This window comes from Aquarana catesbeiana, linkage group LG10 (assembly GCF_042186555.1).
Source record: "Aquarana catesbeiana isolate 2022-GZ linkage group LG10, ASM4218655v1, whole genome shotgun sequence".
Lineage (NCBI taxonomy): Eukaryota > Metazoa > Chordata > Amphibia > Anura > Ranidae > Aquarana > Aquarana catesbeiana.
The window spans coordinates 55581935-55598516 of NC_133333.1; the positions used below are offsets into that span (position 1 = coordinate 55581935).

General features: G+C 43.8%; 1 protein-coding gene across 4 annotated transcripts in view; it reads left to right on the forward strand.

The window, feature by feature from the left end:
• The window catches only part of FUZ (fuzzy planar cell polarity protein), a 114913-nt gene that overhangs the window by 11056 nt on the left and 87275 nt on the right, over positions 1–16582 (forward strand). For all 4 annotated transcript variants that reach the window (XM_073602213.1, XM_073602212.1, XM_073602214.1 and 1 more), the window contains 2 exons: positions 12315–12399; positions 14660–14728. In XM_073602213.1, the coding sequence (XP_073458314.1) occupies positions 12315–12399; positions 14660–14728 (154 nt within the window). The remainder of the gene's footprint in view (positions 1–12314; positions 12400–14659; positions 14729–16582) is intronic.

Below are 16582 nucleotides of genomic sequence, written 5' to 3' on the forward strand. Positions count from 1 at the left end.
GCGCCATCTTTACCTGTTAGCTTAATGGGTGAAATTCTGATGTGTATGCAGAAGCTGATCACAGCAGCTTTGGCTTCAATGATCCATTTAACAAGTTAATGTTACAGTGATCATTAAAACTTGGTAACTACATACTGTCGCATGTTTTCTATGTTACAACTTTTATAGATCCCTAGGCTTGTTTTTGCAGCAGATCTTGGAAGTTAAAGCTGTCACAAACAATGAGCAGGCTCTTTATTGCAGAAGAGACATGCAATGTCTCCTTTGCAATCAGATGCATCTATCTGCCCGCTCACTGTCTTCTCCAGCACGTAAACTGTGCCGTGCAAGCGCAGCTCAGCTTACACCACCGGCCCGGATGATTGACTCCTGTGCATGCGCTGGAATTATGTCATTCCGTGCCAGCCAATAAAAACAGCTAAAGACCAGTACATAGAGGAGGATCTTGGCACTGGCGAGGGACGTTGGAAGATATACGTTTACTTATGCTTTAAGGCCCCATTCATACTTGCAAATGGGACTGTTTACTATCGATGTGGGAGGCTCAGTGGGGTTTCTTGCAATTAGCTGCAGGTAGGAAACCCCATTGAAAGCAATGGGAGCCTGATCGCATCCACACCTATTCACAGCCCCTCGCATGTTATCACTCTCGCATCAATTACCTGTATATGATTTGCCCTGTACTCAGACTGTCTACATTAAGGGCGATTGATGCATGAGTGATTATATGCAAATGGCATGAAATTGCTTTGGACGCTATCAGGCTCCCTGTGACACGCAACAAAAATGACAGGTGCCACTCTTGGCTCCACCAGGTCCTCTTGCATGACAAACCGATAGGAGTGCCAACAAGGGCAGAACTCATCCCAGTTCAAAACATCTAGTAGGGAAAGGAAGTCCTAAAAGTCGCACATCACAGCGAAACACTATAAGGAAGGTGTATGACAACCTTAGCTTGGGCTTCAACCAGGCCATGCCCTCCAACAAGTTTCACTTTGCCCCAGAGCTTAATCACGGGGAACTATCAGGCTTCCATTGCTTTCAATGGGGCTTCCTGTCTGTAGCTTCCTGCAAGGAACACTGCTGAGTTCCTGCAGGTAATAGCCCCATGTATAAATGTGAATGGGGTTCAAAAAATAAGACCAGGTTATAGAGAACCTGTCAGACCAAGAACACCCCCTCCTCTACACCCTTACTGACCTATGTGTCTTCAGTATGTTTTGGTACCATGTAAAACAAATCTCATAAAATTTCACACTAAGTCAGTGCTTATTAAACAATGATTGCAAGCTTACTGTAAAGCTATTTGTGTTTATTGGTATGCCATTTTCCTACATGCTACTGAAATACAATGATGGTGTAGGGCAGGGGTGTCACATTCAATATCATCACGGACCACATCAGCAGTATGGTTGCCCTCAAAGATCCGGTTGTATCTGGGTCACGCTACGTACAGAATGCAGGGTTCAGGATTACGTTGCATACAGAGTGCAGAGTTCAGGAGTGCGCTTTGTATAGAGTGCAGTTCCAGGGGTGCCCTGTGCATAGAATGCAGAGTTCAGGGGTATGCTATGTACAGAGTGTAGGGTTCAGGAGTGTTACATACACAGTTCAGGAGTACGCTAGGTACAGAGTACAGGTTTCAGGAGTGCATTACATACAGAGTGCAGAGTTTAGGATTACGCTACATACAGAGCAGAGTTCAGGAGCGCGCTATGTACAGAGTGCAGTTCCAGGGGTGCGCTATGTACATAGTGCAGGGTTTAGGGGTGCGCTACACACAGAGTTTATGTACAGAGTCCAGGAGTACACTAAGTATAGAGTGCAGATTTCAGGGATGTGCTGTGTACAGAATGCAGGGTTTTATGGGTGCACTATGCACTGTGTGCAACACAAACTTCCCCCCTACCCCCCAAAGCTTCCTTGCATCTCTACTCACCTACCTGGCCCAGCTCTACCTCGCCTTGAAGGGAGATTGTTCTCTCTCTCAGATTCTAGAGATCTGTCCCCGCCGTAACTGCGTGCATGGATCTGTTCGATCTGAGAGCAAAGCTGTCCCTTGTAAACACAGAAGTCTTCTGTGTTTGCAAGTGACAGCAGGGAGCGGCAGCGGAGGGTGAGAATAAATAAAGTCTAAGAATGGGACTTTGAAGGCACAATAGTGTTAAACTACAAAAAAGTAAATTTAATAGGGGTATTTTATTAGAAAAATATAAACAGACAATGGACAAACATAAGTGTTTAAAAACAAATCAGGCTAGATATAAACCCTAATGATAATACACCGTATGGATCCTATCCTGCAAGCTTATGTAGCATTTGGGGAGATTATAAATGTAAAAACATATCACTTAGTCCAGATAGAGGAGAAATACTTCCCCTGAGCATTAAACAGTAGACAGTCACATGGTTATAACAAACAGGGTGCTGCGGGTTTGGTGATCCACGGTGAGGTGTTCTCTAGTTGCTCTACATGTTTCGTGTTTATGAATATTATTTCTAAATCTTGTGACGTGACAATGGTGTATTGCAACCCACGTGAAGAATAGAAATGTGGCGCTATCCTAATCACCCTCTCTGTGGTGTCACTGTTGACAGTGAATATCCTAATCTAATAAACACTTTTAAAAGTGTGTGAATAAAACAAATAATTGTGAAAAATAATAAAAAAAATATATATAATGAAAAACACCATACACAATACAATACCTACAGTGACTCAGTGATGAAATTGCTGGAAAACCACAAATGTGTCACTCCTATAACCAAGTGTGTGACAATTCAATGTGCACACTCAACATAAACTACGTGACTTAATAAATAAAAGTCCAAAATAAGTGCACATATGTGTGAAAAAGAAAGTCCGTGATAAAAATGCAAAACAGTTGTGCCACAGCAAGTCCTTGTAGTTCCTGAAATTAACTTGAACTTTCCACCACACCTCTGTGTTCAGTGTTCACTCCCCCAATAGACAGTCTCTTACCAGCTCTGTATGCCCCCACTTTCGTATGAGGCTGACAAGCAAAAGAGTTTCCAGGCAATCAGAAGGGGTTAAATGTATTCCATTCAGGGGCTCGTTCCATATGCAATGAATAAGCTACAGTTGTAGCGAAACATGTCGGGGGCAAAGCCGAGTGAAGGATAAAACACCAGATACTGTGTGACAGAAGGAAGCAAAGCGCTGCGGTTCGCTTGTCAGGGGAGACGGAGGGCCCATTGGAAGAGCGAGCGAGGAGAGGGTGAGATAGACCCGTTTACACGCCAGCGGCGTCAAGGTCCTCCGCGACCGCACACCCCTTAGGAAAGCCTTGGGAAAGCCTACCCAGGTTGCTGTGTTGAGATTGCAGTGTACAGATTGCCGTGGATTTTTTGACATGCTGTTATAGAGTTGACACAATGTGAGTGAATCTTTTGAAGTGTATCTAGAAGTGTGTATAATAAAGGGTTTTACGTTATCACACTATTGGGAGTTCTTTTTCATTTGCATATGGAACGAGCCCCTGAATGGAATACATTTAACCCCTTCTGATTGCCTGGAAACTCTTTTGCTTGTCAGCCTCATACGAAAGTGGGGGCATACAGAGCTGGTAAGAGACTGTCTATTGGGGGAGTGAACACTGAACACAGAGGTGTGGTGGAAAGTTCAAGTTAATTTCAGGAACTACAAGGACTTGCTGTGGCACAACTGTTTTGCATTTTTATCACGGACTTTCTTTTTCACACATATGTGCACTTATTTTGGACTTTTATTTATTAAGTCACGTAGTTTATGTTGAGTGTGCACATTGAATTGTCACACACTTGGTTATAAGAGTGACACATTTGTGGTTTTCCAGCAATTTCATCACTGAGTCACTGTAGGTATTGTATTGTGTATGGTGTTTTTCATTATATATATTTTTTTTATTATTTTTCACAATTATTTGTTTTATTCACACACTTTTAAAAGTGTTTATTAGATTAGGATATTCACTGTCAACAGTGACACCACAGAGAGGGTGATTAGGATAGCGCCACATTTCTATTCTTCACGTGGGTTGCAATACACCATTGTCACGTCACAAGATTTAGAAATAATATTCATAAACACGAAACATGTAGAGCAACTAGAGAACACCTCACCGTGGATCACCAAACCCGCAGCACCCTGTTTGTTATAACCATGTGACTGTCTACTGTTTAATGCTCAGGGGAAGTATTTCTCCTCTATCTGGACTAAGTGATATGTTTTTACATTTATAATCTCCCCAAATGCTACATAAGCTTGCAGGATAGGATCCATACGGTGTATTATCATTAGGGTTTATATCTAGCCTGATTTGTTATTAAACACTTATGTTTGTCCATTGTCTGTTTATATTTTTCTAATAAAATACCCCTATTAAATTTACTTTTTTGTAGTTTAACACTATTGTGCCTGCAAAGTCCCATTCTTATGCCCCGTACACACGGTCGGATTTTCCGATGGAAAATGTCCGATCGGAGCGTGTTGTCGGAAATTCCGACCGTGTGTGGGCTCCATCGGACATTTTCCATCGGATTTTCCGACACACAAAGTTGGAGAGCAGGAGATAAAATTTTCCGACAACAAAATCCGTTGTCGGAAATTCCGATCGTGTGTACTCAAATCCGACGGACAAAGTGCCACGCATGCTCAGAATAAATAAAGAGATGAAAGCTATTGGCCACTGCCCCGTTTATAGTCCCGACGTACGTGTTTTACATCACCGGGTTTAGAACGATCGGATTTTCCGACAACTTTGTGTGACCGTGTGTATGCAAGACAAGTTTGAGCCAACATCCGTCGGAAAAAATGCTAGGATTTTGTTGTCGGAATGTCCGAACAAAGTCCGACCGTGTGTACGGGGCATAAGACTTTATTTATTCACAATCCTAATCCTGGGGACGCTGGCACAAATTGCTACCGAGTACCTGCAGAGCCACCCTGTTTATTGAGGTACTTTAGCACTAGGTCCTTCATCTGAAGCGGAGGGTGAGAGCCGGAGGTGGCAGAATGGAGTACCACCATGTTCTAGCTACAAAACTGGGTGTGAGGGCCACATGACAAGGCCTTGCAGGCAGGATTAGACCCATGGGCCATGTGTTTGACGTATGTAGTGTAGGGATTGAGGGGCATATGACACTCCCTATATGACACTCCCAAAAGTGGCTGTTATAAAGCAGGATTGGTAACCTGATAGATTTCTTTAGCAGAACCTATTTGCTGGCATGCATCATGCAGGATTTCCTGTAGTTTTCTGCAGGTTTTGTATCCGCCCCCTCCTGTAGTTTTCTGAAGGTTTTCTATTCGCCCCCTGCTGTAGTATTCTGCTGGTCTTGTATCCACCCCCTCCTGTAGTATTCTGCTGGTCTTGTATCCGCCCCCTCCTGTAGTATTCTGCTGGTCTTGTATCCACCCCCTCCTGTATTATTCTGCTGGTCTTGTATCCGCCCCCTCCTGTATTATTCTGCTGGTCTTGTATCCGCCCCCTCCTGTAGTATTCTGCTGGTCTTGTATCCGCCCCCTCCTGTAGTATTCTGCTGGTCTTGTATCCGCCCCCTCCTGTAGTATTCTGCTGGTCTTGTATCCACCCCCTCCTGTATTATTCTGCTGGTCTTGTATCCGCCCCCTCCTGTAGTATTCTGCTGGTCTTGTATCCACCCCCTCCTGTATTATTCTACTGGTCTTGTGTCTGCCCCCTCCTGTAGTTTTCTGCTGGTCTTGTATCCGCCCCCTCCTGTATTTTTCTGCTGGTCTTGTATCCGCCCCCTCCTGTAGTTTTCTGCTGGTCTTGTATCCGCCCCCTCCTGTAGTTTTCTGCTGGTCTTGTATCCGCCCCCTCCTGTAGTTTTCTGCTGGTCTTGTATCCGCCCCCTCCTGTAGGTTTTTGCAGGCACCCTGTAGTGGAAGGATCTGCTGGTCCTCTCCCACAGCTTTCTTCTCTGTTCAGGAAATGTCCAACCCAGTCATGATGTCACTGCTACATTTGCAAAGTAATAACGAAGTCTGCAAATGCGTTTGGTGCACACAAAGTGGATTTATATCTTTTAGTGGTCGCTGGGAAATGTATTTATATGAAAGTCTTTGTGTTCAGAGTTCATCTTTTCTTCTTTTCTATATTTTTTTCCCGCTGATTTCTTTTATGTTTCTATACCCTTTGTATGCAAATGGTTTTCAATGCTGTAATAATTAGGACAAATCGGGGAATTAAAAAACGTTTTATTTTTACTTTTTTTTTTTCGTAACTTCAGTTCTTCAATTTGAAACTAGAACTTGTTGTTAATATCATTGATGTATTAATAAATTTTCCAATAGATTTGTCAGTGCTCTACAAAATAAATATAGACCGTATAGTTACAATGCAGTTCAAGACAAGAGGGTTAGGAGAGCACTGGTAATGAGAGCTTACAATCAGAAGTAAAACCTTTTTTATTTTAATAGTCTAGGGTCAGTACTTCTAAGGCTCCATTTACACGAGGCGTATCAATGCCGACCCCATGCGAGGGCCGTGTGTACATGCATGGGGGTGCACAGGCGTTTGTGCATCCCTGTGCAGGTAGTCCCATTCATATCTATTGGGATGCATCGGCTGCACAGACATAGCTGCTGCTCTCAATTTGACATTGGTGCAGTGCATGGCCCTGATTGCAGGCAGTTTAAGTGGCCCCCTCACACGGGCATGTGGGTGGGTGGGGGTAAAAGTGGGCATTTGAGCTGCAGTTTTACCACCTTCCGATTTCCCTCCTAAACAAAGCAATGCAGCCACTTAGGGCTGTGGCTGTAATGTTTTGCTTAATGCGGTTGTAAACCCTGCTTTATTTTTACCTACAGGTGAGCCTATAATAAGGCTTACCTGTAGTTAAAATGAATATCTCCTAAACGTGCACAGTTTAGGAGATATTCACCCTGCATGCAGCTGCTGACGTCAGTGGCGCATGCGCTCTGAAGGTCCAGCATACCGTGCCGGATCTTCAGAGCTTCTTGCCGGTGTTCTGCCGAGAAATGTCCCCTCGGTGGATAAGGACCCCCCTCTACTGCGCAGTCGCAGCGCTTGAGCAGTAGGAACAACAAGTGAGCCGCTGAAAAGAGCCGAAGCTGAACACCGGAGTCAGCTGTACACGGCGCCTGTGTGCCAAGACTATTTTAATAAAAGAGTTTGTAACAGGCCCCTCGCGGGCTAGCCACGCTTCGGGCACGGCCTCGCTGCGCTCGGCATATTATTATTCTGCCTCCATGTCCACTTGGATGGTGGGGCTTTAACGTGGACATAGGGTAGAATGTAGTGCTCAGGCGCCGTGTACAGCTGACGATCAGCTTTTCATCTTGGTCTATTTTCGGCGGCTCCGTAGTCGTTCGTACTACGCAAGCTCAGCGCATGCGCAGTACAGGGGGGTCCTTATCCGCTGGGGGAACTTTCTCGGCAAGACACCGGAACCGAGGGCTCCTGCGCGCATGTGCGGGGGTGACGTCATCGCGGCTCTGGCCGCTCACAGCGCCGGAGCCTGCAAACCCAGTTGAAAGGCCGGGGAATGTGTCAGGGCTTCATTTTAAGGTATTTCATAATGTGCTAGTATGCAATTGCATACTAGCACATTATACCTTTGTCTTGCAGGTTTTTTTTTCAGCGGTTTACAACAGTTTTAATGGCCGCGGCAGAAGTTAAACGGCATGTCATGTTCAGCAGGCGACCCAACACGTTAAGATTAGAACACTTTATCCTTCTAATCTTGCAGAACTAAGTTTGGAAATATTTGGGGCAGGTAACATGGCACCCTAGGGGTATGCTCAGCGGATCTGGTGCAAACAGGATTCTATGAGTTGGTTGCAGACTATGCATGCTGACTTCATGCATTGTTGTATGCTTTGTACCAGATGAATACACCATAAATGTGTGATGTCTCTTTGTATCCTGTATGCTCTAAATGTGATTGACACAGATATGCAGTATATTCTGTGTGAATGTCGAATGGAATCTGTTTTTCCCTGAAGAAACTTCTTGATTCAAAAGACTGAGAGTCTACTAAAAAAGCCAATAGGCTTCTTTCTTATATTTTGTTGGCTGCCAAAAGGCTTATTCCTCTATGCTGGCTGTCCAACGCATCTCCTCCTTGGTAAAAATTCTACATCTAGTGGCTGAAATCCGGAGGTTGAAATATCTAACGACCTCAGTACATGACGCTATCCCTCAATTTGATAAAGTGTGGGAACCCTGGGATCGATCGGAATTTGGGACCCCTATGCCAACTATCGCATCTTAAATTATGTTGGCATTGTGTTACTTGTGATCATGATGCCTTCCCCCGCTCCCTTACTTTTATGTATGTCATTTGGTGCCTCTTTGAGTCTTTTACCTCGTATTATATGTCCCGCATAGAGCCTGTGTCTTTTCTTTTATATGAGTGTTCTCTGGTTTTTAAACCTATTACCTACTTATGAGCTGTTTACCTTGTGTTTTCTTGACGAGCTGTGCAGACCACCCCTGTGCTCTGCACTCATGGACTCTGTTTGTTTATACCTTACATTCTATTGTTTTTCCTCTTTGATATCACTATGTTTTTCAATATCTATGTAATCTACATTATGCAACAAGTCTGTATTTGTTTGCTCAAAAAATATAAAAGTTTAATAAAAATACAATTTTACAAAAAAAAAGACTGAGAGTCTATAGGGTTGATTTTACTAAAGCTGGAGAGTGCAGTATTTTGTCCAGCTCTGTGTAGAAACCAATCTGCTTCCTGTTTGTTGTTTTGTTTTTTTTATTTGTTTTTTTTCAAAGCTTAAAACGTTTGTTAATCTAAAAAAATAAAAATAAAGATCCTGTTCCTTTTTAGAGCATTTTATACAGCGCAGTGCTTGTGCTGTGTCATTTTCCCTCCTATAACACCTGAAATACCTGGCTGATCCTGCTGGTTCTGCCCGCCCTCCTGTAAGCTGACCACGGTATATCATGGCTGCTGAGCCCTGACGCTGTGGTCAGTTTACGTGCCTCCGTCATCTGCAGCTCTCCTCTGTCCTCTCCCCCCTCCCCTCCCTGCCGCCTGTCAGCTCCCTGTCTGTGCACACCCCTTCCCTCCTGCTGCTTATATTGGGGTTAAATTAAAGGATCCTCTTGGTTTATTCATATAATGTGCACTGTGTCTGTGCCTTACAAAAATAATGCAGCTACATTCGTGTTTCACAGCGCTGTTTGGTGCTCACATGACCTGCCGTTTCATTCCTCTCTCGCATTACAGCTGCAGGGGGCGGGGCCGCCTCTCCTCCTCCCCTCCTCATTGATGTCAGTGGGGGATCCTCGGCCCCGCCCGCTGCAGCTGTCAGGCAAAAGAGAAGAGAGACGGCCGGTCATGTGAGCACTGATCAGCGCTGTGGAACAGGTATATAGCTGCATTATTTTTATAAGGGACAGACACAGGGCACATTACATACATAATCAGAGAGGATACTGTAAAGTGTACTTAGTGGGTTAACAACCACCTTAATTGAACAAGTAGAATCCGACTAACATGCACAGGTGCACCAGATTTTGCACACTCCAGTTTTAGTAAATCAACCCCCAATGCCTTACTATCAAATTAATAGCAATCTCAGACAGGGCACTGCAGAAGCTTCTCTGATCCAGGGACAGCGTAGAAGGAAGCATGTCTACCTGCCCACTTCAGGACCACCCGCCTGCATTATACTTTGGACGGGTGACTCCTACAAGCATAACACCCCCGCTCACGTCCCATCGATTTCCATTGTGATTTGAGTGGAAACAGCAGGATTTTGTGAGCAGATCCTGGCCAATGACTCATGGTCGGGACCTGCTGGCTAGCTGTGTCCAATCACAGCCGAGAGCCCTGTGTTGACAAACAGCACAGGGCTCTGTACAGAGGGAACAAATAGATTTTTAGTAAAAAGCAGCACACATTAACACTTGTTAGGCAAACATTTAAACCCTTGATTACCCCGAGATGTTAACCCCTTCCCAGCCAGTGTCATTATTACAGTGACAGTGTATAGTATTATCATTGTATTAGTGTTACTGGTGATGTTAGTGTCTGTTACGCCAGCCATAGACCGTTTGAATCTCAAGATTCGAGCCATGTGTGTGCAGGCTGAATGTACCAAGTTGATTGATTGATCAACTTGGGTACAACCAGTCTGCCGGATTCACTTGATTATTGCTAATGGCTGCTATAGCCAGTAGCAATAATCACTGTCTTCTCCAGCTGGGGGCCGCTTACCCGACGGCCACCGCTCCCCTGCTGAGAGCAGCTAATTGCTCGGTAGGATGGATTCCCCTGTCAGCGCTGTCTGTGCTTATGGGGAAATCATGCAAATTTCTTTCCTATAACTACAAATTCACATTGTCTATGGCCTGCCTTAGTCAGTTCCCACCCAGTGTCAGTTAGTGCCAGATTTTCCGCCTCACCATCACAGTCCCATTATAAGTCGTTGATCACTGCCATTACTAATTTTAAAAAATAATAAATAAAAATTCCAGTACATATAAGATGCTGTAACTTTCACACACACCAATCAATATACAACTATTGGTATTATTATTACCAGTATTATTTATTTTTTTTTTTTACCAAAGACATATAGCAAAATACATTTACAGAAATTTGATTTTTAAAAGTTTAATAGGATGGAGTATAAAAAATAAAAATCGCAGTGGTGATCAAATGCAACCAAAAGAAAGCTCTATTTGTATGAAGAAAATTTATATACATTTCATTTGGGTACAGCATTGCATGACTGCACAAGTACCAGCTAAGGTAATGCAGTGCTGAATAGAAAATGGTTTGGTCATGAAGGGGGTAAAACCATCCGGAGCTCAAGTGGTTAACACAATGAAAGCATTTCGAAGTGTACAATGCTTTTAAAATAATACTAAACTTTAGTGTAAAAAAAGAAAATTCTATTCAAGTATGCATTCTATTGCTTTCAGCCACCTATAAATCTACAAATTCTATTGTTTTTTCCTGCTGTGATCCAACTTCCTGTTAGAGGGTGACTATGTTCATTCTCCATAGTCCACCTGTATGTAGGAATGTAGCCACCCTCTCATGTTTGCTCTTGAGATGTAGTCGGGACTATGGACTGTGGGATTTGTAGTGTACATTAGTGCACATGACCACAACTAATGTGCTGTGCTAGTTAAAACCCCCAATCCTATGCATTAAGGTGAAAAAACACCTGTCCGTGACCAGCCCCCCTCAACCCCCCCCCCCCCCCCGTTTTACTCACCTGAACCCTCAAACTTGACATGGCGGGGATGCACTCTTCCTCTGCCCGGGGGGTTCTTGGCTCTTCATTGGATAGATTGATAGCAGCGCAGCCATTGGCTCCCGCTGCTGTCAATCAAATCCAGTAACGTGAGTGGCGGGGGGCGGGGGTGAATCCTGCATTCGGCCTCTATGGATACCGAATGCTGGACTCGGGAGCGCACCCCCAAGGTAACCCCCTCTGGGAAGCGCTTCTCAGAGGGGGTTATCAGATGTGGGGAGGAGCTGCTGGGGGACCTCAGAAGACGAGGTTTGGGGACACTCTGTGCAAAAGGAGCTGCACAGTGGAGGTAAGTATGATATGTTTGTTATTTAAAAAAAAAAAAAATGTTTTACCTTTTTTACAATCACTTTAAGTAGTGGACGTTTACGGATTATTTTTGGAAAATAAGATTGTTAATAAAAGAACACTTGCCTGTCAAGGGATCCAGCTTCATTCTCACCCAGGCCAGTTCTTTGCCAGTCTATGGGTCTCTGGCTCTGGGTACCTGTGGGAAGCTGACTGTGACTCCTTGTGGCTTCACAGCCAGCTTGCCACCGTGCATGCACAAGCCGTCCTGCACTTTGTGAATGGTCCCGCTGCCCTCTGGGACCTGTGATGTGTCCTAGAAGGTTGTGGGCAGGGGGGAAAAGAACTTCCGGTGGAATCGCCTAGGCAAATTCGACGAAGTACTAGCGGGTAGAAGAGGAAGAGTGGTGGAGGAGGGCATAAAGTGGAACCTCCCCTTTAGGGTGAAGCTCAAATTTGAGAATGGATGGCAGTTTCACTTTACACTGCAAATACTTCTCTATGCATAGGTGGGTGAAGACCAGCCAAACAAGGGCCAATTTATCACTACTGATTCTTCTGATCTGGACAGCACTAACGATAATCTTTGCATTGGCTTGCTGCCAATGATTACGAGGATTAAAAAGATTCTAATATTTCAGAATGGCACATAAAAGCAATGTCGCCTGACTTCTGTACAGTACTATGATTCTTTGTTAAAAAAAGGATTTAATCTGATAAAGAAGGTTTATTTTAATTTTGTGTTTTGCAGCATCAATCTGATAGTGATGTCGTGTGAAAGCAATGCCAGTGATCACTCATTGAACAAACTTTTGGAGAATGTATTTAGTGCTATGGTAAGTGAACCAATACTCTCTGGATACAGCCTATTCAGATCCGAGGTTCTTCCTTAATGGGGTTTAACTGTGAACAAGTGGAGCCCCCCCCACCCCTACCTGGGAAGAAACTGCTACTTCCAGCCACGTAAGCCAGTTATATTTGAACACTAGAATTTCATCACTGTGACAATGGCCATAAAGCATGTTCGCCAATTAATGAATACATTCCTCCAGATTAACCGTTTAACTGCTAGAGTTGTTTTAAAAAAATTGGGCCTGCGGACTAGTTAAAACCCCCAAACAGTACATATTTTCTGAAAGCAGAGACCCTGGGGAATGAAAGGATTAATTTAGAGTTAACTGTGAATATTGGCCCTAGAATTTTTGCTTCATCTCTGGCATGTATTATGATGTATAAGGTAATTGACATTTGCACACATATAAGTGTCCCCAATGCATGCGTTTTACATTCCTATGTGCATCTAGGTTGGGGGGGTTGTGCTTGGATGTTGCTTCAATGTTCATTCAGGCTGGGGGATATCAGTGAATGAATGGTTTACCTCGCCTCTATCCAGCAGCACCCGTCATGGGGATCCTGGACTTGCGGTGGGGGGGTTGGGTTGCACCACCAGGGGTCCATGTACAGCCGCTGGATAGCCTCCAACTGTTAGTTAGCTTGTCAGATTTACATGTACTCCCAGCTGCTGTAGCAGCCAGGAGATTGTGTAAAATCACCTGCTGCTGACATATAACAAATGTAGGTGGCAGTGAAATTGTTAACTTTGTCACGGACCTGTGGATAAATTTAAAGCCATTGTACTGAAAAATACATACTATCTGGGAATCTAAAATATGCACGTTTTCTTGTTCATTGAGAGACACAAGATTCAGAGACAGTTGGGTTATACTGCCTCCTACAGGAGAATTTGGACACAAGTAAAAAAAAGAAAAAAAAAAAGTGCCTGGTCTGGTATAATTTTTCAGCCCGACTCAGTTTTTTGTTCCAGGTTTGAAACGGGATGTTCGTGTTCCACAGCCAAGGCTGTATACTAGATGTGCAGTAGCTAAAGCTACGTAGAGTTTATACAGTGCACCCAGCAGATGCCCTTGTTAGTGTAGAAAATAGTTTGTTTGGGCCAGCTTGGTAAACCTGGAGATCAGCTTTAAATTGATTTGGACTCTTTGATCATTTGTTCTGGCACTCCTTCCATTGGTGCATGTTTTTATTTTTTTTTACTAACCTGCTGGGTACCCACTGGAGGGTAGTTCTGTCTGTTGTGTGCATAACCTGAGCAGGTGAGCTCTCCCTGAATATTTTTTTTTCCTCTTGCTACTTTGTATGAACTCACATCAAAGCCCCAGCATCTGTTCGATACTTTTTGGAATTTAAAGTGATAGTCAGAAGGTTTTTTTTATCTTAATGCATTCTGTGCATTAAGATAAAAAGCCTTCTGTGTGCAGCAGCCCCCCTAACACTTACCTGAGCCCCCTCTCTGTCCAGCAATGTCCACGAGTCCCTTGGCCACCCGCGACTCTCCCTCCAGATTGGCTGAGACACGGCAGCGACGCCATTGGCTCTCGCAATCAAAGTCAATTAGCCAATCATGAAAGAGAGGGGGTGAGGCCAAAACGCAGCTGTATGTCTGAATGGACACACAGAGCTGTGACTCGTCTCGGGTGCCCCCTATAGCAAGCTGTTTGCTGTGGGGGAACTCAACAGGAGGGAGGTGCCAGGAGCAGTGAAGAGGGACCAGAGAAGAGGAGGATCTGGGCTGCTCTGTACAAATCCACTGCACACGGCAGGTAAGTATAACATGTTTGTTTTTTTGTTTTTTTTGTTAAACGAGACTTTAAAATCACTTTAAGACAAATGCACCTGTAAGATTCACCTGCACTGAATGTTTTGTGACTGTGAGATTCACTGCTTCATAAATATGCTCCATTCTGTTATGATCTATAGTTTGGATAAAATAAATCAGCTTGTAATCTTTCACACAAAAAAGGTTCTCTCTTTAAAGCCATCTCGTCACGTGGTATTTTTTTTTTTCCTGATTGTTCGATCTGTGTGGAGTAGGGTCCACAATTCTAGACTTTGACTTCATGTTTACATATAGTATGCATGGCATGTGCTTTTGTCCCCTTGAGGTGTGTGCTCTGAAGCAAATAATATGTTTAGGTAGCAAGTTTGCGTTAAATGTTATGCACTTGTTTGTACAAGCAAATTTTGTTTAGCTCATTTATCATACAGACATGTAACATATGTATACGTTTTTTTTAGGTTCTTGTAATTGGGCTGGATGACCTCATGAATATAAAAAATGTGGAAAGGCTAAAGAAAGATTTTCGGGTAAGTGAGCCACCTCTTGGGGGAATACAGCTGTGGGTTTGAGCTTGATTTGCTAAAGGCGTGGAGGCTGATCACTTACAATATAACCTCATTTTTAATGTTATTTTAAATACATTGTTTGGGCCAAGCTACTGCTGGGTGTGCTGTGATTAGCTGTAGTAGTACTAGCTACTTCCTGTCTGCTGCCAGATATAAATAGTCGAGCTGAGTGCTTCCCTGTCACTCTGGTGAAGACTTGTGTTTTTATCAATGAACACAAGGCTTCCTCTAATTGGCCAATTGGTAGAGATCACAATGTCATCTGCTGTATCTCAACCTCGGCCAATCAGAAGAAGCCTTGTATTCATTGAAAAAACTACAAGGCTTCTCCTAACTGGATGAGAAGCACTCAGCCCAACTCTATTTATATCTGGCAGCAGAGGGGAAGTCACCTGTGCTGCTGCAGGAACACACCGCTGCTCACATATGTAGCTAATGCTACTACAGTCCATTATAGCACACTTGGCAGGCACATCATTCCGTAATGGAAATAGTTTGTTTGGGCTAGCTTGACCCAAACTGTTTAAATTACCATTAAACATGGAATTCTACTTTTAAGAAAGCAAAAATCTTCTTGCAAAGTAAAAAATAAGCTTACTTATTAATAAAAAGTGTGTGTTGCTTACTTAAAGTGATTGTAAGGTTTTTTTTTTTGTTTTTTTTTATAAATAACATATCATACTTGCCTCCACTGTGCAGCTTGTTTTGCACAGAGTGGCCCCGATCTTGCTCTTCTGGGGTCCCCCGGTGGCTCTCGTGGCTCCTCCCCACATCAGATAACCCCCCTAGGAGAAGCGCTCTCCCGGGGCTTACCTTGCAGGCACGCTCCCGAGTCCAGCATTTGGCGGCCTTAGCCGCCAAATATGACTCGGCCCCACCCCCCAGTGCCCGCGTCATTGGATTTGATTGACAGCAGCAGGAGCCAATGGCTGCACTGCTATCAATCTATCCAATCAAGAGCCGAGAACCCGGGGCAGAGGGACAGCGCGTCCCCGCCGGGTCAAGTTCCAGGGCTCAGGTAAGTAAAACGGGGGGCTGGGGGGCCGGTCACTGCCAGGTGTTTGCAACCCCTTTAATCCTCTATCTACAAGGAAACTTAAAAAAAAAACAGGGTCATGCATATGATTGGGTTATTGACGTGAACACCTTATTTACATAGCTAAGGGAACTTTCACTGTGCAAAGGGAATTTTCATTTAGCTTAGTGGATAAGATGAAGATATTCTTAGTTCAGTCATCAAATCATGTGCAGGCAAAAATACTGTTTTTTTTTTTTTTGTTGCAAATTTTCACTTCTCTTCATCATATTCACAAAGCTAAGCAACATTTTACTTTGCATAGTGAACATGCTCTATTCTATTAGCATGTCAGCCCCATTATGTCCTGCCTCTAGAAAACATACCGGGATGTAAGAGTAGTTAGATACCAATTCTCACATCAGTTACACTGTACAGACTTCCACGTCTCTGGGAATCTCACAACATAATCACTTTGCACATTTGAATATGTAAATGACATTATTAGGTGAACAGCCCCCAAAACTTCTTATAAAGTATCTCTTGCTTGTCTTTAGATGTGAAAACATTTCCCCTGTTTCCAGCCTCAATGCTTTCAGTCACAAACTCAGAACAATCAGTGACAATGAAGTATGGCAGCCAGGCAGCTAGTGGTCACCAGAGATTATAGCCTCCGTATGTCTTAGTACAGGTCTTCTTTTATTTGCTCCCTTCTGGTCAGTAAAAAGGTCCTTTTGAAACCATTTTATATCTATTCAACAAGTGTCAAAACTACCTGTTGATGCTTCCAGAAGTCTTGT